The sequence below is a fragment of the Opisthocomus hoazin genome, chromosome 5, assembly GCF_030867145.1.
Source record: "Opisthocomus hoazin isolate bOpiHoa1 chromosome 5, bOpiHoa1.hap1, whole genome shotgun sequence".
In the NCBI taxonomy this organism is placed as follows: Eukaryota; Metazoa; Chordata; class Aves; order Opisthocomiformes; family Opisthocomidae; genus Opisthocomus; species Opisthocomus hoazin.
In genome coordinates, this window is record NC_134418.1 from 70,824,882 (window position 1) to 70,848,998 (window position 24,117).

The 24,117-nt window shown below is 43.3% G+C and overlaps 1 protein-coding gene across 1 annotated transcript in view; it reads left to right on the top strand.

Annotated features, from left to right (window-relative positions):
• Positions 1-1,357: 1,357 nt before the first annotated feature.
• Positions 1,358-24,117, top strand: part of TLL1 (tolloid like 1) — a 141,807-nt gene continuing 119,047 nt past the window's right edge. Inside the window, exons 1-2 of the mRNA XM_075421672.1 lie at positions 1,358-2,299; positions 2,973-3,202. Coding sequence (XP_075277787.1) covers positions 2,199-2,299; positions 2,973-3,202 — 331 coding nt within the window. The 5' untranslated portion in view covers positions 1,358-2,198. The remainder of the gene's footprint in view (positions 2,300-2,972; positions 3,203-24,117) is intronic.

The following is a 24,117-nucleotide window of genomic DNA, read 5'->3' on the forward strand; positions in this document are numbered from 1 at the left end:
TGCAGGAGAGAAAATTAACTTTTTAAAGGTGTGCAAATATGAAACAAGACCGAGCAGAATAACAAAACCACGTTAGGGAGGTCCAGTATGCGAACGGAGCATGTAATTCATGACACTGTAAGGTAAACTATCTCATTTGTGGACATGCACAACAGAAACTGGATTTCTGGTTGGATCAAACTGGTTTCTTCAGCAAAACACAGCCCACCAAACCATGACACTGTGTGAGCAACGGTAGTCATCGACCCCTATGCTGCTCTGGTGGGCTGACAGGGAAGGGTCTCTGGTGGCTTTACAGGGAAGGATGTCTGGTAACTTCCTTGGAGTCCATTCCAAGTGTCTGGGGTGGCTGGTCACAGAAATTACCTTGAGGAAGAGGAGAAAGGAAGAGGCCACAAGTTTCTCGGGCTTTTCTGTGATCTGGTGCATGGTGATTTTTTCCGGGCCTCGCAAACTGGGCTGCTGGGACAGAGCACAGTTATTCCTCACCGAAGGCTTCAGCCCCTCAGCGGCAGCTGCTCGTTCCTGGGCTTTCAGTTTTGGAGCAACAAGACTGAGTTGGGAGTAATGTGGACACAACCTGGATGCCACAAACCTAAGCAAAGACAACACATGGACGCTTCAAAGACACTGACGTTACCCGATGCTGGAGTCCTGCAGCGCTCTGTTATTAAGCTGTTGTTAGCGCTGTCTTAACCGACCTTTCCCGTTCTAATGGTACCAGCTGCGGAGAGCGCCTGCCTAGAGCAACACCCACCCTCCGTGCGCGGGAAGGCGGGGGCAGAGGGACCGACTCCACACACACCCCCGTTTTTCGGGGCCAGCTCAGCCCCCATAGCAGGCTGCGCGATAGCGGCGATAGCGAGCTGTGCCTGCCCGCAGTTTGCGTAACCGCCGTTCACCGCGGCAGCCGGGGCGTTGCGCGGGCGTTGCGCGCCGGCGCAGGGCAGGGGCACGCAGGGCGGGCACCCGGGAGGCGCGGCGCCCCGAGGCAGCGGTGAGGCCCCGCCCGCGCTCCCGGCACGGCCCGGGGGAAGGGGCCGGCCCCGGGTTTCCAGCCCGGCGGCCGGGAAGCGCTCCCCTGCGCTGCGCTGTAGGGAGAGCCGGCCTGCGCGGGCGCCGGGGGAGGAGGACGCGGCAGCGCTTTCAAAAGTTCCTGTTAAATGTGACACCCCGGCGAAACGGGAGCGGGAGAAACGCCCCGCTACCCCCCCAGCGTGTGTTCCCCCCCCCCCCCCCCGCCCTTTTCCATGGAAACTCGTAAAAGGAGGAGGAGGAGGAGGAGAGTTCGCTACGGAAAAGTCTCACCTTGGTCTGAAACAGTTTCAGGCGTTTCTGCAGGATCGGAGCTGCCCGCCTCGGGGGAGGGGAGCAGGCAGGCAGCGAGGCAGGCAGATCTTTAGCTACCTACATATATATATATTTTTTTTTTTTCTTCCCCGCTTGATCTCATTTTATTCCAGCAGGACGTATCCCCACCCCTCCTCCCCCCGCCCTCTCCAGGTCGATCGGCTGAGATGAGGCTTTGCGCGCTGATCTCCTCTCGGGCTTTAAAGCGAAGCCCGGCCCCGCGCAGCCGGCGGCGGCTGCGGGCGCCTCGGCGCTGAACCCCGGAGAGGAGCGGGGCACCGGGACAGACACCGCGGCACACCGGGACACCGGCTCCCGAGGAAACTTCGCTTGGAAAACAAACCTCCGCCGCTTTCCTGGAGATCCACGTGAGAACAGGAAAGCCCGACTGCAAGACCGCAGCGCTGCCGCCTGCTGCGATTTTACTTTTTGTTTGCCTTGGCTATTTTTTTTTCCCCCTCTCTGTTTGTTTGTTTGTTCTTACTTTCATTTTGGAACCGGTTCCCAGCTGCTTGGCTGAACTTCTGGAGACCAGCGGACCTTCTTATTGCCTTCCTCTGTTTTAAACAAACTATGGACGCTTAAACTTTTCTCCTTCCCCCTCCCCCTCGCTCCTTAACCCCCACCCGTCAGCTAACGCTGCAAGGCGGCCGCAGCAGAGGGAGAAATACACAGCCGCTGGTTTATTCCCCCGTCTCCTAAATTGCAGTTAATTCCTCTCGTCGTCCCCCTCATCACCCATTCTCTCGAGCTTTTTCGGCTGCCGGGTGTCGATCTGGGCGTTGTTTTATCTGATCCTTTTGTTGTTGTTTGAATGCCGTGCACCGCTTATCTAGAGAGAAAGCTATATGGAGATAGAGGCATATAGCGAATGCGCGTGTGTTTCCATCAGATTATCAAGGGAGCAGATCAGAAGCAGCCCGGATCCTGACCCTGACTGTGTGAATAAGTAAGCAGCATGCTGACGACCGTGTGCTAGTTGCCTGTGAGGTTTTCGTAAGTTAAAGGGGGGACGGGGGGAGGAACGACAGACCAGAGACAGAGCTTGGAGTAAGTGTTTTGTGCGGAGGGGGGAGAAGCTCTGACACTTTGCTCTCTCCAGCAGAGCTGCTGCCTCCCATCAGCAGGGCTCCGCGGTTTGCTCCAGCGCACCCCCCCGCTCCCTTCGCTTGCTTTCCTTCTTTCTCTCTCCCCCCTCTCCCCGCCGTAGTTCGCTGATGTGCAGCCCGGATCCGTCTTCTGGCAGCAGCAGCGGGACCGGGGTCGGCGGGGCGCGGGCCGGGCGCGGAGCGGGACGCGGGCAGCGGCCGCTTCCTCCTCCTCCTCCTCCGCGGGAAGTTTGGCTGGGGTTTGACAGAGGCGAGGGGACGCCCTGACAGACAGGCTCTCCCGGCCGGAGTCCACCCCCTGCGCCCACCCACACGCCCAGAGACTTCTCCCCGGCGAGGGGCTGGGCTGGGGGCACGCTCCCCGCTCCCCTCGCCTGACTGGGGCTACCTAGCGAGCAGCGTCTCTCCGAGGAGCCTCCAGGCGGAGAAGGAAAAAGGAAAAAAACCCACAAACAAACCCCAAACCCAGCCCAAAACCTGTGGTTCCTTCACCCCTTACCCTCCTTCCCCAAGCCGGCGTGGACAGCCGAACCGGCCGCCTAAATTCGCGTGCGCCCTGGCCCGGCACCTCTCCGCCCGAGGGAGGATGAAGATGCTTTGCTGGAGGATGGCACTGTGGCTGGCCGGGTGGACCGTCTGCGGGAAGCCTTCCTCCTCCGCTGGCCTCGATTATGACTACCCTTACGATTTCACCGAAGAGGATAAAGCCGAGGCCATAGATTACAAGGATCCCTGCAAAGCCGGTGAGTGACTTCCATCCCCAGCCGGTGGCTTGGGGGGGGGGGGAGTCCCAGCCTCACCTGCTCCCTGGACCTCCTCCCCGCTCTCCCGGACCGGCCTCCTCCGGGCTCCGCGCCCCCCGCCCTCCGGGCTCCGCCGCCAGTCCCACGCCGCCGGGGACGCGGGAGTTTCGGCGGGGGCTCGAAGGTTTCGAGGCGGGACCGCGCCCCGCAAGCACAAACCGGGAGGCCGGAGCCTTCCTCCATCCCAACCTGCCGGCCCCGGGCCGGGCACCCGCCGCTCCGGGGAGGGGCCGGGGCGGGCCCTGGGAGCCGGTTGCGCCGGGGATAGGTGCTGGGTAAGCGCACGGTGCACAGACCGACCCCTTCCTAAACTGTGCGGGGAGAGTTGCAGCCCCTGCTCGCCTCGCAGAGCGAGTGGGTGCTTTTCTAGAAAGATCTAGATTTAGGGCTTCAGCCTCCTCAACGCCGGGCACAACTCTCCATCTGCTGAAGTCAGCGGCGACCTCGCTGGCCTCAGGAACTGGGCTCACCAGTCTCCCAGTAGACAAGTGTATCTCGACGATGCTTCCCCCCCCCCTAAAAAAGGTGTTACCAACAACAGTGGTGGTCCGCTCCCAACAGCTCTATTGTTAAAATAAGTGCTCAAATTTTCCAGCAGCTTCCTTTGCGTTAATTAGTTATTTTATATTCTGGAAACTAGTTCAGCCAAAGGTTGTGTTCACTGTGTCTGCGTGGTTTTGTTTAATTTATTGGGGAGAATGTGGTGAACATATATGCCAAATATGCAGACACTGGGTTTTTCTAATCGCAAAAATATTTTTGTTCCTAAGTGTGAATTGTTAGGTCTTACTTGCTTACAACTGAGAAACGCTCAAATTCAAAAAGAGCAGAAGCAACTGCAAACAAAATACTAGTTCTTCCCAATTAGCACTCCCAAATAAATGTATGTAAGTGAGCGGTCGTAGTTAACTTGAGCTCTTTTCTTCTGGTCCATTACTGTTTAGGAAGATTCATTTGTGTAATTTTATATAATAAGAAATAAGTGCACTTACTCTGTTTGCTGCGGGATTTTTTTAGTGGTTCTTGTTTCATAGTGGGAATAATTAAAAATCATAATTCATGACAGTAAGTGTTCTAAGGTTAAGCATGAGAGAAAGACAACAGTAAGTGACAAGTGCAGCATGACCAGCATTGACAGTTCTCTGCCATAATGTTGTTTTGCTTGGAGAAAGAAACATTTGCTTGGAAAGTTTGGCCCACTGAAGTATTTTATGGAGGTTCTTGCTACTGCTTCTTCACAAGGTGCTTAGGTACTCTGGTGGTGAGTGACAGGTGAATGCATGAAGAGTTAGTTGTGTGTAGTTCCTGTTAGCAGTCACTCTGAGGTTTGCTATTCAGTAAATAGCCCAGTAAATGGTAGTTCTTCAGAAATGAAAATGTATGTCACCACTGTGCACTGGGTTTGAAACACGTACCGATTGTTTTCAACAAAAATTAGAAAGTTCTGTGTGTGTCAATGAAACTGCTCCTCCAACAGTATTTCCCAAATACTTTTCCTTCTAAACCTTTCTTAAAAACTACATTAGTCTTAGCCTATGAAGTACCGATACGTGATCAAAGGTGATGGGGACGGCGTGTGCTCCGCCTCTTTTAGCAGCATAACCCAAATGTGTGTTCTTGCTAGGTCAGTCTTACCATCTGGGAGGGGTTTTGGACTCTGGTGAGTAATTTTACTGATATCTGCCATTAGGATGGCTTCCTCCACAGTGAGGCCCTAAAGAAGGACAAAGCCAGGCTTCACACTCAGGGGTGTGAGTTGTTCACACTCAAATTTGTGTGGTCGCTCTATGTGTGAGATAATAAGATAAAACAAGATAATCTTTGCTGAGATTGTTTAGTGTATGCAAACTTTGTCTCTTAGATATAATTAACACCTGCTTTTACTGAAGCTCAAGAACCTACAGTTGCGGCTGTAAAAGTGCTTTGTTTTTTTTGACTGTTCAGGCTGGTAACAGTTAGATCCCAGGTATTGTGAATTTCTGCATCTTGACCAAATGGGGGAATACCCAAAGTCAGTTTAGGGCTTTACCTAGGGACATGCTTCAAAAACTCTGAGTTCCATGCAGAGTTTACAGACTTCTAGAATAATATGACCTACCATAATTTCTAAGCAAATAAAATGCTTTGAAACCAGCCACAACTAAGATCCCCCAGAGATGCTGATGCAGGATGGATTCACCTGTGTTTTAAAAGTTATTTGCATCCTGCTTTTCTCCAGTGAGTAGTGCTTGCCGCTTAGGTTTTGTTCCGCAGACCACATGAGAAAGCGTTTGTGATCTTGTGACAGAAGGTGCAGTACTTGAGGTGCTAGATCTATAGTCAGATATACTTCTATATAGATAACTCTTTATAGATGTAATCCTAACTCTGCTGAATCAATCTTACTTCATTAGGTCCCTTTTTCCCTGTTTCTCCCTTTTGTGGAAGAGCTGGAGAAATTTACCAGAAACAGAACGAAACAGCCTCTGAAACATTGTTTCTAGGTATTGTGTGGGATTATTTTTTGGATATTCTGCGCTTATTTAAATTTTTCATAAGGAAGGGATCATTTTAGCAAGCGTACTTAGAATCATGGTGTTCCTTGAACTTGAAATTCCCAGAAGTATTGTAATGCAGGATGCTACAGAGGCTGAAATGTACATTTTCTTACAAAGTTTCCAGCTTTGTGAAAAATCTACAGCAAACAGGAGTCTGGCAGATGCACAGTAGGGTTAGGAGTTGTTTCTGGAACTGATGTTTCCAACTGCATCTAAAACAGCAGCTGTTTTGTGCAACAGCCCCAAAGTTCAGTCTGGTCAGTGAAGCCAGCACCTTGGGAGCCCTGGAGCAAGGGCTCCAGGGAAGAGAAGAGCCAGGGGAAATGTGGTGACGGTGCTGAGGAGACGAGTGGTGCTGAGGAAACTATTGATGTTGCGCAGATGAACTTGATGAGCTGTGTGGTTTCCTGTGTGTTTGTCTGCAGACCTTTAACCTACGTATGAATTTTGAGTCATGCTACTTCTTCTTGTAACAAGTATCCTGGCATGCTGTAACAGCGGGATGTGATGTAACGCAGTTTCTGTGCTTCTGATGTCTCCGATATTTCCCTGTGTGTCTCTGCAGGATATTGTTCTCAGTGTTTACCATTGTGAAGTTCAAGTGTAAGGCATTCTTAGTTCATCTTCAGGATCTACTTTGCCAGAAGATGTAAAACTGGGAATGCCATACTCATTGCAGTGTCAGGCTTTGAAGAATCTTAAGAACATAGATCAGCATTTCTATAAGTCAGGTATTAGTCCGAAAAAATAAAATGCCTAGTTAGATTTAAACAGACACTGTCAAGCTTTTCAGATGGCAGTGTGCATCTACATTTATGTGTGGTTTCCCAAAGGTGTGGGTGGGTGGTGGTTTTTTTTTTTTTTTTTTCTATTCTTGCCACAGCTTGTAATGTGTTAGGGATATCTATTGAAAAACATACAGAGTGAGATGGGTTGGAAAAGAATTTCCTATTCTTTAATACTTGTTCATAGTCTGCACTTATTTGGTATTAAAGGTTTTTTAAAGGCTTTTGTTTTGTTTCCTTAAAACAAAACAAAAAAACAGAAAGAGAGAGAGAGAGATACTCTGGTGTGTTCTTCCAATTCAAATACTGTGAACCATGGAAGAGTAGGCAACAAGTCTTAGTTTTGTTGCATGTCCACATCACTGAGGACTGTTCCAGCCTCTGGACAGCTGGCTGTCCTCAGGTAAGTCTCTTTTAGTATTTCTTCCTTGAGGTATTTTGCTTCCTAAAAAAAAAAAAAAAAAAAAGTTGAAGGTTGGGGGATAGGCTCAAAATTGAATTCCTTGATCTGTTGTTATTCTGTGTTGTGGGCCTTGGTCTTCTTTGCACCAGAAATTCTGTCTTGCACTGGGGAAACTTTTCCCAAGGAAAACTTCACAGAAACTTTTACATTCTCACAGTGGTTAGTTTGGATGACTTTTTTTTTTTTCTTTTTTTTTTTTTTACACAAAACGCTTAATAGGGATTTTTTTTTTTTCCTTTCAAATATGCATGAGTTGCTTGCCTTGGAACAGGAGATTTTAATATTTCTTTCCCAGTAAAGCTAGATGCAAATGTCACAACAATAATAATAAAGACAAACAATTAGATTTACAGCTTCATAACTTGGAAGTCGGTTAGCCTGTTGTTGTTTGACTAAGAACAAATTCTGCATGTATGTGTGCCTGCTTGAGAATAAGAGAAGAGTAAGAAAGATCCTCCTTATTGTGTCCATTTCTCAATCCTGTGAGAATCTAAGGAACTCATTCAGTTTCTTTGCACCTTTATAAATAATGATAAAAAAAAAATTTGGATTGTCCATAACTGGGATACTAGTATTTCCCACCTCACTCAGGTGTGAAATCTAGTTATGTATTTTATTTGTAAAGTATCTGAACATGAAAAGTTGAAGGTAAATGTGAAGTGTAGTTATAATACTGTGTCATCTGTAACTGCAGTCTAAATTTTGATTATTGATGTTGTAGCAGCAGCCTTCTATACTTCTAGGTTGATTTTATTTTTTTTTGTTTAGTTTGTGTCTTGTATTCTGGGACGTGTTTTCAGCTGTAAGCATGCTAATTGTACAGGCTGGTAACATGAAAATTCTTAAAACCTCTGATAATACATTTTGAATCTGTTGCATGATTTAAATAATTGAGATCTTTCATCTTTATATTTCAGTTGTGCAGTAAATTCAGAAAGATATATTGTGCAGTTTTTACTAATATATGGGTTGTACTGCTAATATCACTTGCCAAATTGACAGAACTGTGACTATCCACGTAGTAAATGTGTAGTGTAGGCAGCTGAAACAGAAACAAACTTTTCTGAATAGTCAGTCCCAAATGGCCTCCATCCTGCTGTGGATAAACTTACAGGCTGAATCAGACTATTGAAAAACTTAGTTTTTAAGTCATATTTCTTTTTCAGAATTCTTCACCGTTACTTTGTCTGTGGTGCCCTTTGCCGTGGTATCTCAACAACTTTGAAAGACGTTTGTGTGAACATAAAGTTCTTTTTCTCCTTGGCTTCGTTGAAAAGATTAATTCAATAGTGAAGCTCTGGGTAAACAATATTAAATGAATACATTTGACGTTCTACCTTTGTGAATACCCTTCCATAGCAAAGTCTCAGTTTCACGTCCAGACCACTTTCCATGGGGATCTGTTTCTGTATATATTTCCGGTGTGTCGAACGAGTGACCTGCAAGGAGCAGTATTACATCACTGCAAAACAAGCCTAATTGACAAATCTAATTGAGCTTGGAATCAGGTCCCTCAGGCAAGCTCAGAAACATTCACCACACCTGGATGTCTGCCTTATGTCATTCTTATTGCCCCTCTGGAAAACTGGGTTGATAGGCTTATGACATAATTCCAGTCACTTCTTTTTGGAGAGAAACGGTCACGTCTGTGGTGCATGGTATTGACAGAAGGGCTGTAAAATGGAGGAGTCAACTTCTGGTTTTCATAGGCACAGGGGACCTTGTGGAGGAAAACAGACGTTTTTTTTCTTCCTGGATGCAGAACAGTACTCTAAATCATATAACAGTGAATAAACTAAACAAGGGGAGAAATCTCTATTCTTTGTTTAGAAAATGTATGTTTATCATTAAACTGAAATAGGGTTTTATGATCTAGCTTTAGACTCACAAAAAATGTTATGGTTATACAACATTCCCTTTATTTTTTTTTTTTTTTTTTTTTTAAACATATCTGAAGGAAAGATGGTTCTAAGAGTATTCCAGAGCAAAACTAAGCTTTGGGCTTTCACAGCTTTTGGTGGGATGGACGGTCTTTCATAGTGTTTTTCAGACCTTTCTCAGCCTCCTTAGGGTCTATCTAATCTACTTTGTTCCAGTCATTATTGAATGCGATTCATTCCTCCCATTTTTGACCGCAAACAACCTCTGTCCACCTCCCTGCTACATCCCTTCAGAGCTATAGCAACAGAAAGTGTGACTAGAGAAGTCTTTGCCTAGTTTTAGTTGTCTCAGGATATTTTTCTTGGCTAAGAAAGAGCTAATAGCTAGTGTGCTAATGGGTTTTAATGCATGTTCGTTCTTTGTGTCTGGTGCTCATCCTCTGCTTCTTTCCCTGTCGCTTCTTTCGTTGTTCCTATGACAAGATTCCTTGCTTCTGGATTCCCTTTCCCAACTGAATGCATTTGTCTGTTTGCTTTTCAGCTTTTCCCTGTGCTGCCTGGCCAGTCACCTAGTCCTCTTCTCTCTATTTTAACCCTCGACATGTTCTTCTCTTGCTCACAATTAGCAGTTATTAACTCCAAATATAGCTTGTCATCAGGCTTTCTGTAAGATTGTCTTCTACTGCTTTGGTAGTTCTGTAGCAGAGAAACTGGGCACCTATGCCCGCATCTGGCAATGTGGAGAAGATGAACTTCTGTGAGTGACCAGCACGTTCTTGTAGGCCTTGCACTGGAGTGCTTAGTGGGCTGCCAGTGATTTGTTAAACACTGCACGTCAAACCCTGAAATACCCAACTGTAAATATTTACACAGAACACATACATGAACCTTCTGTCTCTGTTGGACTCGTGTACCTAAGTATCAAGATCTGATGTGAAGACTGTCCTTGCTGAACAATAGAAATAGGAGCACTAGAAGTACTTGAAGTGTAGAACTTGTATAAATAGTAACGCACCAGAACAGGTTGAGCTGGGGAGTGTGAAGGTGGAGGCTGTGCTGTGGATGTTTGTAGAGTGTCCGTGTGCAACCCATGTGAGCGGTTGTTCTTGCAGACTGCTTCGGAGGCAGTTCCTACTCATACAGATACTCTCAGATGACTTCTGTTGGGATTTTTGCCTGAGTGGTGGTCTGCAAGTGCAAATTCTGGGTGCCTATAAATCTGTGAGCCTCAAGTGCTTAAGAATATTTGAGCACAGTCAAATATCTCTTACAGAACAATAATGCTCCAAAATGTAGATTTGTGGGTTTTCCCTTCAATATTTAAAATCGGAGATTGTCTTTACCAAAATGCCTAAATATCAATTTTGTTCTAAAATAACTCCTTATTTTTTTCTTGAAGTGTGTGAAATATGATGCCTGATAGGATATGCAATGTGTATTTAACCTTCTTCTTTGCTATAGATACTTTATTGAGATAAAGTCTATCAATAATTGACTAGGAATTGATTTTTAAATTTTTTTAATTAATTTTGATGATTATAAATTATATCACATAACAGTATACCTGGTCTGAGATACCCTCTTAGTAATTTAAAACGTGAAAATTCTTAGCAGCAATTTCTGTTACATGAAATGCTTAAAATTATAATTTTGCTTAAATTACATAAGAGTGTTAATTTTAAAATAGCCATAAATCATGGCTTAAGTTGGTGCTACTCAGCAAAATAAATTCAGCTGTGACAGGACTGTCACTGTCAGTGTAATCGCACATCTTAACCAGTATTCAAACTTTCGGAGGTTTCTAGGTTGCTATTCTCATATGCTATTGATAAAATATCAGATTTTTGATATTATGTTAAAGAATGATATGTTGATTATTCCCTGATCAGATAAGAGTGAGTTAGAAGAGTGTGGCCAGCAGGACGAGGGAGGTTCTCCTTCCCCTCTACACTGCCCTGGTGAGGCCTCATCTGGAGTACTGTGTCCAGTTCTGGGCTCCCCAGTTCAAGAAAGATGAAGAGCTGCTGGAGAGAGTCCAGTGGAGGGCTACAAGGATGGTGAGGGGACTGGAGCATCTCCACTACGAGGAGAGGTTGAGGGAACTGGGCTTGTTCAGCCTGAAGAAGAGAAGGCTGCGAGGGGACCTTATAAATGCCTACAAATATCTGAAGGGTGGGTGTCAGGAGGACGGGGCCAAGCTCTTTTCAGTGGTGCCCAGTGACAGGACAAGGGGCAATGGGCACAAACTGAAGCACAGGAAGTTCCGTCTGAACATGAGGAAGAACTTCTTCCCTCTGAGGGTGACGGAGCACTGGAACAGGCTGCCCAGGGAGGTTGTGGAGTCTCCTTCTCTGGAGATATTCAAGACCCGCCTGGCCAAGGTCCTGTGCAGCCTGCTCTAGGTGACCCTGCTTCGGCAGGGGGGTTGGACTAGATGACCCACAGAGGTCCCTTCCAACCCCTACTATTCTGTGATATTCTGTGATATTCTGAGTTCCAGTAAAATCAGGACACAAAAATGCAAAGGAAAGATGTTTATTTTAAAACTGATTTTCAGTGCATTTAAATCTGGATTTAGAAATTATCTGTCTTGCTGTCCTGATGAATTTCATCCCTTTTCCTACAAAAATTGAACGGCAGAGATACATTGCTGCATTTGAAAGATGCCAGTACCTCTCCAGCCACATTCTGCTCCTTGGATATTGTAAACTGTATGGTGCAGTCTAAATATCAGCTCTTGGAAGAAGTGAGGGGGCATGGACATCAGCTGAGAAGCATGTATCTGAAGAGCTGTGCAGATGGGTTATGTTATTCGTGTGCTGATAGCAACAATTAAACATATTCCTAGTAATAACTCTAACTGTTATTAAATAAAAATCACTCAGTTTTATTGGTGTCTGACATTTGAGAAGAATCGTAGAATGCTTTGGGTTGGAAGGGACCTTTAGAGGCCATCTAGCCCACCCCCCCTGCAGTGAGCAGGGGCATCTTCAATCAGATCAGGTTGCTCAGAGCCCTGTTCAACCTGATCTTAAATGTTTCCAGGGATGAGGCATCTACCACCTCTCTGGGCAACCTGTGCCAGTGTTTCATCACCCTCATGGTAAAAAATTTCTTCCTTATACAACAGGCCTTGCTAAAAAGATTGTCCCCATCTTTCCTATAGGTTCCCTTTAAGTACTGAAAGGAAGCAATGAGGTCTCCTTGGAGCCTTCTCTTCTCCAGGCTGAACAGCCCCAGCTCTCTCAGCCTGTCCTCACAGGAGAGGTGTTCCGTCCCTCTGATCATTTTTGTGGCTCTCCTCTGGACCCGTTCCAACAGGTCCATGTCTTTCCTGTGCTGGGGGCTCCAGAGCTGACCACAGGATTCCAGGTGGGGTCTCACCAGAGAGGAGTACAGTAGCAGACTCACCTCCGTCGGTCTGCTGGCCACGCTGCTTGTGATACAGCCCGGGATATGGCTGGCCTTCCGGGCTGCAGGCGCACGTTGGTGGCTCATGTCCAGTTTTTCATCCACCGGTACCCTCAAGTCCTTCTCAGCAGGACTGCTCTCAATCCTTTCGTCCCTCAGCCTGTATTGACACTGGGAGTTGCCCTGACCCATGTGCAGGACCTTGTAGTTCTCCATGTTGAACCTCAGGAAGTTCACATGGGCCCACCTCTCCAGCTTGTTCAGGTCTCTTTGGATGACATCCCATCCTGGCATGTCAACTGCACCACTCAGCTTGCTGTCATCTGCAAACTTGCTGAGAGTGCACTTGATCTCTCTGTCTGTGTCACTGATGAGAATATTAAACAGCACTGGTCCCAGTACGGACCCATGAGGGACACCACTTGTCACTGCTAGTTAGATTCATTCCTGCTGTTGTGGGTATTGTATCACTAAAGAACTGCAATGTTTTTCCACTTCTCAAATAAAGTATAAAAAATTTTGAACAGGGCATAGCAATTCTAGAAAGAGTGGCCAAGAGGCAGAGCTTCTCTGTGTTTCCAGACGATGTACTCAGATAAGTAAAGAAAATAATTTCCGATGGTTCTTACATAATAGCAAGATTTGTTTAAACAGTTTACTTGCACAGCCAATTATATTTGCTTTCATGAAGTGTAGTTTTAGAACAACTCTGCGGGTGTGAGAACATGACGATGAACTGCCCAATTTCTCCATCTGGTAAAATGTCCTTATATTTATAACAAATTTGCATATATCTTCATTTTTACTTGTACTCGCTTTTTTCCCCTTACTCAACATTACTCTTACAATTGTGCTCTTCCTTCAGTTTTATATGCGGGTGGGTTAAGCTCCACTACTTGACAACTGTTTCCATACTTATAATTGTCTATTTCATCCCTTGTGAAGGTGTATATACCAATAGGCAAATGGGTAAATTAGGTATGTTGGGTTCAGGCAATTCGCTTACCCCTTTTCTGACAATGAGCATAGTGCGTTTCCACGCCAAACTGCCAGTGTCGTGGTGAAGGCATGTTACCCATCTTTTTGTGATCTGCTGCATTTTAATACCAGGATGTTTGATCTGTCCATCAGCCCATCATTTTTGCATCATAGGAACTGCTCAGTCTCTCTCTATCTAGGCAGCTTTTCAAGACAATTGATTTACTAAATCCTGGAATCCTTATTCTGTTGTTACTGATATCCTGTAATGGCATTATGTTCTGAAAACTGATGTGGAGTAATCTTTCAAGCCTGGAAAAGAAGTTATTAAAAACAACCCCACAAACCCTCAGACAAAAAAAAAACACCCAACAAAAATAACAAATCAAAACCATTAAGCCTGTAAATAACTAAGGAACCAGATTCACGTGAATAAGTGTTTTATTCCACAAAAGTTAGATTGTTGGAAAAACAATTTAATGAAAACAGGGTAAAAAGATGTTCAAGTTAGAAAAGAGAAAACAAAAGAGAAGGGATATGAGAAAAATGTACAGTTTAAGAAATTATTCAACAAGATAAAAAAAGAAGATTTTTGTTTCTACTCCTATTAGTTTGTTAAATTCTGAAGTGGCAAATTCAGAACAGAGACAAGGAAATATGTGGGGATTTTTATACAACTTTTTTTTAGATTGAAGTCTGCTAAAGGTTTCCACTGAGGCAGTATATGGATATATGATATGACATTTACATAGATAGCAGGAGTATCTGGAGCTATGATAATTAGTAATGATAGCATTTGCAGGGGGATATTATACCTCGGGCTTCAGAGTTCAAGCCAGTCTTTAGTAGCTGGAAACCAGGGTGAACCCTAACGTGTGGCAAGATTATCCTCATCTACCTACTGCAGATTCTTGTTTCTTTCTGTGAAGCAGCTGGTGGTGACTGCTGTCAGAGACAGGACCTTGGATATGATCCAGGGTTGCAGTTCCTTTGTTCCTCAGCCTTCCCCAAGTCCTATTTCAAAAATTCATGTCTTGTAGCATGCCTGAAAGATAAATGCAATTTGGCTATTTTGGGTAGTGAATGAATTTCAAAGTTCTGTATGACTGTAAATCTGTTGACCAACTGTATTTAATGAAAATGAATGTATGCAAGCACACAGGAAGAAAACTGCATTTACCTAATGTGTATATAGATTCTCATTATGGGTCCAGTGGAGCACTTGTATACATGCTTATCTTTAAAAACATGTGTGCACATGCTCACCTGATTACCTAAGGAAGCAGCATCGAAGCGTAGGTATCTCTATAGATCTTTAAAGTTGCGTGTACAGGTTGTTGTGGGTGCCTTTTTCCTTTTTGTTTTTTTTAATTTTCTTTACAGTGGGAAGTGCCACATTAATCTGTGTGTTAAACCTGATCTAGAGGCTATTGAACTCGGTGGGAAGGTTTCCAGTTACTTTAGAGATAATATTTATTGGTGAATAAGTAATAAAGTGCAGAGCTGACTAATATACTCCTGTATGGCTCACTTATGTTCATGTGCTCACATGCTTTGCAGGCACATTAATGAAGGCGGTTGGATTTTTGCCCCAGTTTCTGTAGTTGTCATCGCTAACACAAGGGTATCATGAAATCTTACATTCAGTGACCTTATGATTGCAGGTTCTTTCTTGCTGGACTGGGGTGTGAAAAAAATCCAGCAGCCTGCAAGAGCATCTGATTTTCCCCCCCCCCCCTCCCCCCGCGAAGCCTCAGGATAAGACTGGATTTAGATTACTGCAATAATTTCTCAGCCTTTAGAGATAGGTTTCTTCTTGTCATAGCAGAATACTTTATTAATTGTTCGATCTGATGAATGGCTAAAGATGCTGACAAACGTGATGATTGGAGTTGCATATACAGTTCCTTATCTGTGTAATTTCAAGAAATGTAAAGTCAAAGATAATAAGGCATTTGTTACAAAATAGAGCAGGCAGATTAAATTCATGTCAATGTAGTTTGCAAAAATATCAGCAAAATCATATACCATTAGCTAAAGTTTGACAAGCACCGAAAGTCTCTGCAGTATTTTACAATATCCCTAAATTAAAGCATTTCCTATCTCAGAGGCTGCTAGGAGCTAAAGAGGTCTTGGAAAACTAGGAGGAACAAGTGTACTAATATCCCCATTTGTTTAATAAGTTGAAAAATTGGTTAAATGGTAAAATAAAAACAGAGCAGAAAGTGTATTTTTTTTTTCCCAAAGTTGTACATAGTTTGAATGGATTGCAAAAACTCTAGATTGCAGTATAGACCCAAGTATCCTTATGACATCGCCTAACTCAGTGCAAATCTTGCGTATAACCACATAGTTTGTTACTTTTGTGTTTCACAAACTTCTGTTTTCTTTCTGATGTTGTTTATTTAGTGTGTTGAACTTTAATCGTGGTCTGAGTGAGAACTGCAGGTGATAAACAAGTCTAGATTTGATGGAGTATTCTTGTTTGAAGAAAGTCCTTTGCTTTAGTTACAGAGTTTTCAGGAGTTATTTGGCAGGGGAAGGAAGGAGAAAAATCTTTGTCCATTGTGAAAATCTTCGCTTTTACTGTTTGTAGATCCTTTAATCCCTGGATTGAAGGAGTGGTGGTGAGTTGAGAGCATAGGATAGGGGTTTCCTTTTGTTTCAGTCCTTTGTCTGCATTCTTGAGGATACATTCTTTCACACATGAAGTACAGGTGAAAATACAAAAACGCAGTTCAGGTGTTTTGGATGTTTTCATTGACAATACCTTTAAATTGGAAGATGGCCAATTGAGTATGAATTGTAGCACTGATGGATCACAGTCAGTGTGCCTACAGAAGTGAAACTTGGGTAAAGAGAACTTATAACATAGGCTTCCTTTTGCATTATGGAACAGAGCCAAATACGGAGATGCCTTCTTGATCAGTTAACTGTGTTTATGAAGATATGCAGATCTTGAGGGGGCTAAAACTAAAATGTTAGAGAGAAATGCAAGCTATTCTATGGTGATTTAAGTCAACAAAGTGTAGAGCCAACTGAAGTTACAACAATTTTTTCAGCTTGGAAAAAGTTAATTTTTCTTGGCTACTTTTTGAGATTTGTAAGAAGCACCTGTTAGATTTATTTGGAGTATGGTGCAGCATTCCATCACATACAATGTATTTTTTCTGACTGCTTGATTGATCGATCTAGTCATTCTAGGCCCAAGGTTGTACAGGTAGTCAAAGCTTTCCTGAATTATGTAGAAAGATTAGAAATGTAAACTTCTGTTTGTCTTCCCTGATGGTGAACAAGCTCAGACTAAAGAAAGACCCTAAGGAAAAAAGAATTAACGTAAATAGTAATACTCTGTTCTAACTACATAATTTTATAGCAGAAGAAAAATTATTTGACCCTTGGTTTCTGCTTGCATACTCTGGCTTCAATGACCTAAAAAGTCCTAGGTCTTATCAGTGGAGAAATTCACTCCTCTCCTTCCAACAAGCAGATGATGCATCACGGAAATCAGCAAAGATTTAGATAAGATTTTGAATCCACTTCCACACGCTAAAGAAACAAGGTAACATCCACATTCTTAACATGCTAATCAATTCTGATTCCTTTTAGTTCTTTATGGCTGTTCTGGTATCAAGATAAACCCTTTCTGCAGCTGCCTGTCCACTGGAAAGGAGCATGCACGAGACTTGTTCCTGCACTGATGGAGTTGCAGGGACTCCGAGCTCCCCAGGGCACTGCTGAACACACACTGCACCTTGCCTTCCTCACCTCTTCATAATCGATTTTGGATCTGGTGTTCCTTCCTGTTTGTTGTCTGAAGAGTTACAGGTATCTGTGTTTGAGGTTGGGTAGGTGCTTAGAGAAGTCATAGGGAGTAAACCGACATCACAAAGTGCTGCATGAGTTATCTACCAGGGGAAGCCAGATAACGAGGTAAAAACTGAGATACAAACGAGAGGTGGATTCTCCTGTGCTTAGCCCTCTGCAGCTGTAGATAGGCAATTTCTAGCAGAAACTTCTGTGAGTGCATTTTGACTGGAGATCAAACCGCTCTCTGTATTCAGCTGCTGCTAAGGTGGTAACTTTTAATTAAAACAATGATACACACATCAAAGTTCCTAGTGGTATTTTGTTCCAACGTGTCATTCGGTTAAATATGGATGAGTTGTCCTCTCATGGATCTTTGGGTTTTGCTTTTGCGCACTGCTGTGGATTGTTCAGTGCCTCTTCTGCCTGGTCAATGCTGCCGTTATAAAGACTGTGTGTCTGAAAGTTTGTCAGACTTTTTCTTTCCGTGAAGATAGTCTAAGAAAGGATAGTGACTTTCTCTGCAAACTTAGTGTTTCATCTCTTTGAACCATCATAGCTGCAGTAGTGCTGCCTCATATCTCCACTCCTGCCATGGGATGCAGCAGGTCCCGTAGGTGGGATGTGGAAGAGTCCCGGTATTAACGGTGTGTTACTGGCCCTCAGTTGCTTTAGGTGGGCCGTGCTGTGGACTCTACAGTGGGGAGCTATGCCCAGGGTAGGGACGCACAGCAGCCAATGAAGGTATTTTTTTGTTCCTTTATGATAAAGTAGTGTCTTCATTTTTTATCTGATTTGTGTTTCCTGGCACATTTATGCAGGAATATTGAAAGCATTATATTTATGTACTGCAGCTTCTAAGGCTGAATTCTTCACCCAGACTGCAGTCCCTCTCAGGATCTCTTGTTACTTCTAATGCGATGAAGGGCATGGTGACGTTCACCTTAATGAGGTTGGAATCTGAACCTGAGGAAAAATTGTATTTAGGGCTGCTTTACTGAGACTTACTGGAATTTTGTTTTTTCAACAGTCTATTATGCTGGAGGCAAGCAGTAACCAGGTAATTGGAGTGTAAATAGCTTTTTGGTGTTTTGTGAAGTTTTAGTATATATGTACATGTAGACATTGCAATGGAAGAATCTTTCCGAAGTGGCATTACACTAGACTAATTTCCAAGTGTAAATGGCTGTTTTTAAGAAACAACTAGTTGCTGTTCAGACACCATACAGAAACAGATAATCCATGCAATTTAACTGGGCCCTTTGCATTGGATACAAAGGAAAACTCATTTAAAATGCTTTTCATGTTGTTCCCCCTCTGCAGAGGGAAATCAGATAGCGAGAAGATGTTGTAGCAAGGGCGAGCGCAGAGGAACCGTTCTGCGCCGCGACCCAAAGGACACCATTAGGAGCCCTGCTATTATCTGGAAGCCTGACTTCCTGTCTCAGTTTCCTCGCGGGTCTCAATGAATGGCAGAAGAAATGGAACGCTTTCCTGCTTGGCCAAAAACTCTGCTAAATGACTCCTTTGGCTGCACGCCACGCCGCAGTCAGGAATAAATCCTGCAGCTCCCCCCTGAGTCTGGAGGGCACTGGCTGCAGTTCCTAGGGGCCAGTGGAGTGGATTTTAGAAAGCCTGTGGTAGCAAGAGAGACCCAACCTTCCTGCGAATGCCGTGATGCTTTAGGTGTCCTTTTGCACATCTTGAGATTTTTTTTGTGATAGAGAGCAGTAGACGCCTTAACATTTGTTAATGTAATCTTCCATGAGAATTAAGGAATGAGGTATGTTAGGATTTTCATACCGGGCAAACGATTCTACTGCAATGAAAATAGTTTAGTGTGCCTTACAAAAAGTACCAAAGGTATGTTTAAAATAAAAACACTTTTAGATATCCTTTCAGTCCAATAACTAACTTTCTGCTTTTACCACAAGAATTAGTATACGTGCTGAAGTTCTAAATATAGTTTTATTATAAAGTATAAAAACAGTGTAATAAAGATTTTTATATGCCTTTTAAGAAAGAACAAAACATAAGTTGCAGACATCCTGTTAAATGTTGTTTCCATATATGATGCATCCATCATCTTATGTGTACAGAAGAGGATTTTTGAAATAATTTTTGTCTCTTATTTGTTCGCTCTGGTACATTTTCTTTAACGTACATATTAAAAACCAAAACACTGAAAATCTTATCTTAGCTCTGATATAAATTAAAGCAACAGCACCAAACTTTTGGTTCAGTTATTCCTGTCAACTTCTCTACTTTCTATTGTAACTACATTTGGCATGTAAGAAAATCACAGCTGACTCAAAGGAAACTTGGCGAAATGTACACCATTTCCCAATAGCCTTTCCCTATAATAGAAGGGATACTGACAGTTTTTAAAAATTTTTGGCTTGTTTTGCCGTATGCATCCAGGAGGAAAAGTGTTCTTGATTCACTAGAGACGGGAAGCGCTCACTGCAGTTCGCGCTCTGTATGTGTCATCTTTCAAAGGGCTCATTCTCAAGCAGCTGTCCAGCTGGAAATTTTGGGGATACATGGAAACACTTAACAGCTTGTGGATTTTTTTTCCTGCTAGTTTGTCTCATAGTTTTTACTGGGTATCCCTCGTCCAGACTTTCTGGAATTTTAACGTGAACTTAATCGGTGTGACTTTTGTGGAGAACTATCAGAGAGGGTGATGAGAAGCAGCACTTTTCCCACTGTAAGAGCTGTCTGCTTTTTATCCTGCGTGGGTGCAACGGTGCCTTGCAGCCCTGATGTCAAGGTCATTCTTGCTTTCAGGGCAGCACTGGGTTATGCCCATCTTGTTGACTGGTCCTTTGGTCCATCTTCAGTCTGCTTGGTGGAGGGAGCTGAGCGCTGTGCAACAGGAGCTGCCCTTGGCTGGTAAGCAGTGCTCCCCGTGTTGAGAGCTGTGCGCTTTGAGGCTTGGCGCTAGGGGAGACAGAGGGGATGGCGTTTTCCAAGAGCTGGCTGCAGGAAGATGAGACTGCCATTGTTTGTGGCAGTTTTTTGATATTAGGGTCCCGATTCTGAAAGCTGAAAGTTGGGAGATCTCATTTGTTCTCATTGCTTTCTTCCCCCCAGCAATACCGCTTTGCCCTTTCTGTTGTCCCTAAGGGTCGGTTCTTTCCCAGCCATCCTTTTCCGTATTTCCTCTGGATTCAGAGAATGAGAGAATGCCTGTCAGCTACTCCCAGGGAACACTGATGAGATGCCGATGACTGTTCCTCATCCTTTGTGCAAGTGACACAAACTCGAAGATTTTTTAACTAGCATATTGGAGAATTGTTGATTTGTATTCTTAATGTGCCTGTGTTGTCAGTGTCTGCGGTTAAGAATTTCTGGTTATTGGAAAAAAGTGTCCTGTAGTTCCACATAATAGACGGGAAAAAAAAAATGCACCACCTTTATAAGACTTGTTTTGAGCTCCAAGGAGAGGGAATACTAAATGATGCAGAGGGCAGTGTGAATATGTGGTTGTATGTAACACAACGGTATGCATATGGTTTTAAAAATGTGTGTGAGAATGAGGTAGTGGTAACTGAATTTTAAGGATACTTGTATCATTGGACAGTATATTTGATCAGTAATTAAACATAACAAAATTGAATATTTAAGTTCAGTTCAATTTTCAAGTATCTGATAATCAATCACAACAAAATATTAAAAGCTAGTATATGGTATAGTTAAAACTTCTGCCCAAAGAATAATAAAATTACGCTTTTGGTAATAGACATGCATATATATTTATGCCAAATATTAAACAACAGATTGGATAGCACAAAAAATGTTGCCTTGAGGCAAGTACAGTACAAGTGTACAAAGTCAACACACCTGTGTTATTCATGCTTTGCTGCTTGCGGAAGCAAAACTAGCCGCTACAGGAAGAGTCAAAATCAGCTTCATTATAAGGCCAGGCAACCTCTGTTGTCTTCAGTTGAGACCTGCCCCAGTTTTACCCAAAGGACTGGGTTTGATCAACAGGCATAATATATTGTCAGTGGCTCTAATAATTTGTTATGTAGTCAATTTTTGTTTTAAATGGTAACTGGTAGGGAATTGTAAGTTTGATAATGTTTTCTTGTAGGAAGGACTATTTTGCTTCCATGTTGTAGCATTTCTTCCCCCTGCGGTACTTGTTTTTTTTTTTTTTTATGTGAGAGGGGCTATTGTCACGACTTGTGATCTAAATGAATTCCTGCAGTTAAATGTAGATCTTCTTTCTGGAAGAAAAATACAAGCTAACAAATTCTTCTGTTGTGTGAACAAGTAGGGCAAAATTGTCTCAAATATTTACATTATCTTTATCCTGACATGTGAAGCAAGGATTTAGGTCCATTGTTGGATGTTTAGATTTCAGCCAGGTAAGCAATCTCAGAGCTACTATATATTACCAATATTGCACATCATCATAGTGTTTAAGTGTTTAATATCTGTATTCAGTGTGTCATATTTACCATGCGATATCACATCTGTGGTTTACCTTAGAGGGTTTTGCTTTTCTGAGTTTTTGGGTTTTTTTCAGAGAAGTTGCTAATTCGCTGTGAAATAAAGCCTGCACAGAGAATCTTCACATCAGTTTTCTTACATTCAGGCAGGAAGAAGTAGGTCTTACGTAGACTCACAGTACTGCAAGTTTGTGAGAGGGAGTAGTGCATCGGTATGTAGACTGGCCTATGGATTGGTTGGTTTTGATTTTCTTGAGTGTAGCTAGTAATAAAACATGATGTTTGTTGGTGCACTCAGTGACATGTCTGCCAGGAAAGCTTGTCAGTGCATCACAGGCTGATAGAAGCGTAATTGAGATCAAAGTATTCCTAAGGAGGACTGCTTCAGGGAGACTGTTGAAGTTTTGTCCTGACTGGAGCAGTCAAGTTTCTGTTCAACAGTGAATTTAACAGAGTAGTAAGAAGCTGGGTAATTCTAAAATTATTATTGCAGTTGTTGCTTATATAAATTACGCTGCTTTTTAATTCTTATGTGTATGGGTAGCTGTTGCCACTTGGCTTTTTTTTTTTTTTTCCAGATCATCAGCTTAGACTTAGTATACTTATTGCCCTAAAACATTTGCAAGTTTTGGTTATGTCTGCTTCATTTATGCTATTGAAATGAACATACGTGGCTGCAAAATGAGACTTCACTCTCTCCCAGTGAGCTCCATTGAGGTTAATTAAAACTGAGGGTATATCGGGACATTTAGCTGTAGTATATGTTGACGCAGAGACAGTTTGATAGATCAGCTGTAACCTGAAGAAGTGTATGAACTGGAGTTTTAATTGTGAAGATTTTATGGAATTTGATAATATAAATGAAAAATGGGAAATTGCTGTCATTATTTCTTCTGGAGGAAATCTTGCAGAAGTGTTTGCCAGCCACTTTACTGGTTTACAAAACAGACTAATATTGAAATAAGAGTAGTAAAATCTGCCTGGGGGACACTTCTTGCATTTGAAGAAGGCTTACTTTAAAAGCTTACTATTCTACATAGTATGCGTATTTTTCCTGGAAACAAAGTATGTCTTTATTTCAATCTAGTTACTGTACTTGCAGAAATATGTTTGTGGTATAGGAGCTCATTTTATAACAAAACAAGCCATACCAAAGTGAACTGCAAGTACATAGAGAAAATGTTGTTAAAAGTAACTGGGACATTACATAAGTTGCTTGGTCTCCTTCATGCCTAATTCTCTTAGAGAGAAATTAAACTCTCTGTTCTCAGTAGCTGTACCAGTTAACATGTCTTCTGTTGCTTAAGGATGGAGTTTTGTCCTCAGTTAAGTCAGTGAGAATTGACTTAACATCTGCTGACAAATGTGTCTTGGAACACTGTTGCACTAATAGTTTGGATGAGATCGAGTTGACTGCGAGGGAAGAATGAGCTGTCAGCCGTATCTCGTCCAAACATAGAACACATTCATCCAGTAATAAAAAAAAAAAAAAAAGCCTGGTATTGAGCTAGTGCAGTGGTGGACTATTTTGTGGGAGAAGGAAGGCAAATTCTCCAATGAAGTGCAATATACAGCTGCCTTCAAAACCACATTTTTATTTATCAGTAGGAAAGTATCTGTGCCAAACTGTCTGCCCGAAATTGCAATCATCAGTTCAGAATTTGCAGGCGCTTGATGTGTATTCATTTTTTTTTTTTAATTTTTCCAACGCACACTGCTAAAGTTATGCACACATTACGAAGGACGGCCTCTTTAACAGTGTATGCAGTATTGCCCTCACTATACACATTTTTTGCTTCTGCTTTAAAGTGGCAGTCAACCGCATTGGCAAGGTCACTTTCAGCAAACACTTGTGTACACTCAAGTGTTGAGTCTTCACTCTGGGCTGCCCCAAAATCATCCTAACCAGTCAGCATTCGGTTTATGGCTAAAACCCGTTTCCAGTTGCCTTGTGTCATGCAATGTAGAACAATGAAGCAGCGGCTTGTTTCTGTGTCATGTCTGTCTTCTGCGGTCTTACTCTCAGATTGGGCTGTGCGGTTCTTCGCTTTCAGCAGCAGCGAGCAAAACGCCTGAGCTGCCGGTGCCCAGTGCAAACACTCGCATGCTGGGGACTCTCATTCCCTGATAAACAGTGGTTAAGATGGACTAAGAGGAAAGCACCGTAAAGCCGGGGCTTGCGGGGAGCTCTGAAGGTTTGGCACCATGGGAAGACGATTGCTTTGTTCAGCCTCTCCGTGCTTGGGCACGGGAAGAGCTGTGAGGACTGAGCAACAGGTTGGGACCAGCTGTGAGAAGGCGAGGAGCTGGATGGAAGAGGGGCGGAAAAGAAATGATGCCTTTGCTGTGTGGTTGTTGGGTAATTTCTAGAGCAGCTAAAATTCTTTACATCCCAATTAAATGGTCCCCCAGACAGCTGGTCATTCTTTTTGCATGTCAGGGACAGGTTTTGGTACAAATGCCATGTTCTAAAACATACAGGTCCCTCCTGACAGTTTGATTGCTTTTCCAGGTAGTTTTAGGAGGATAGTTTG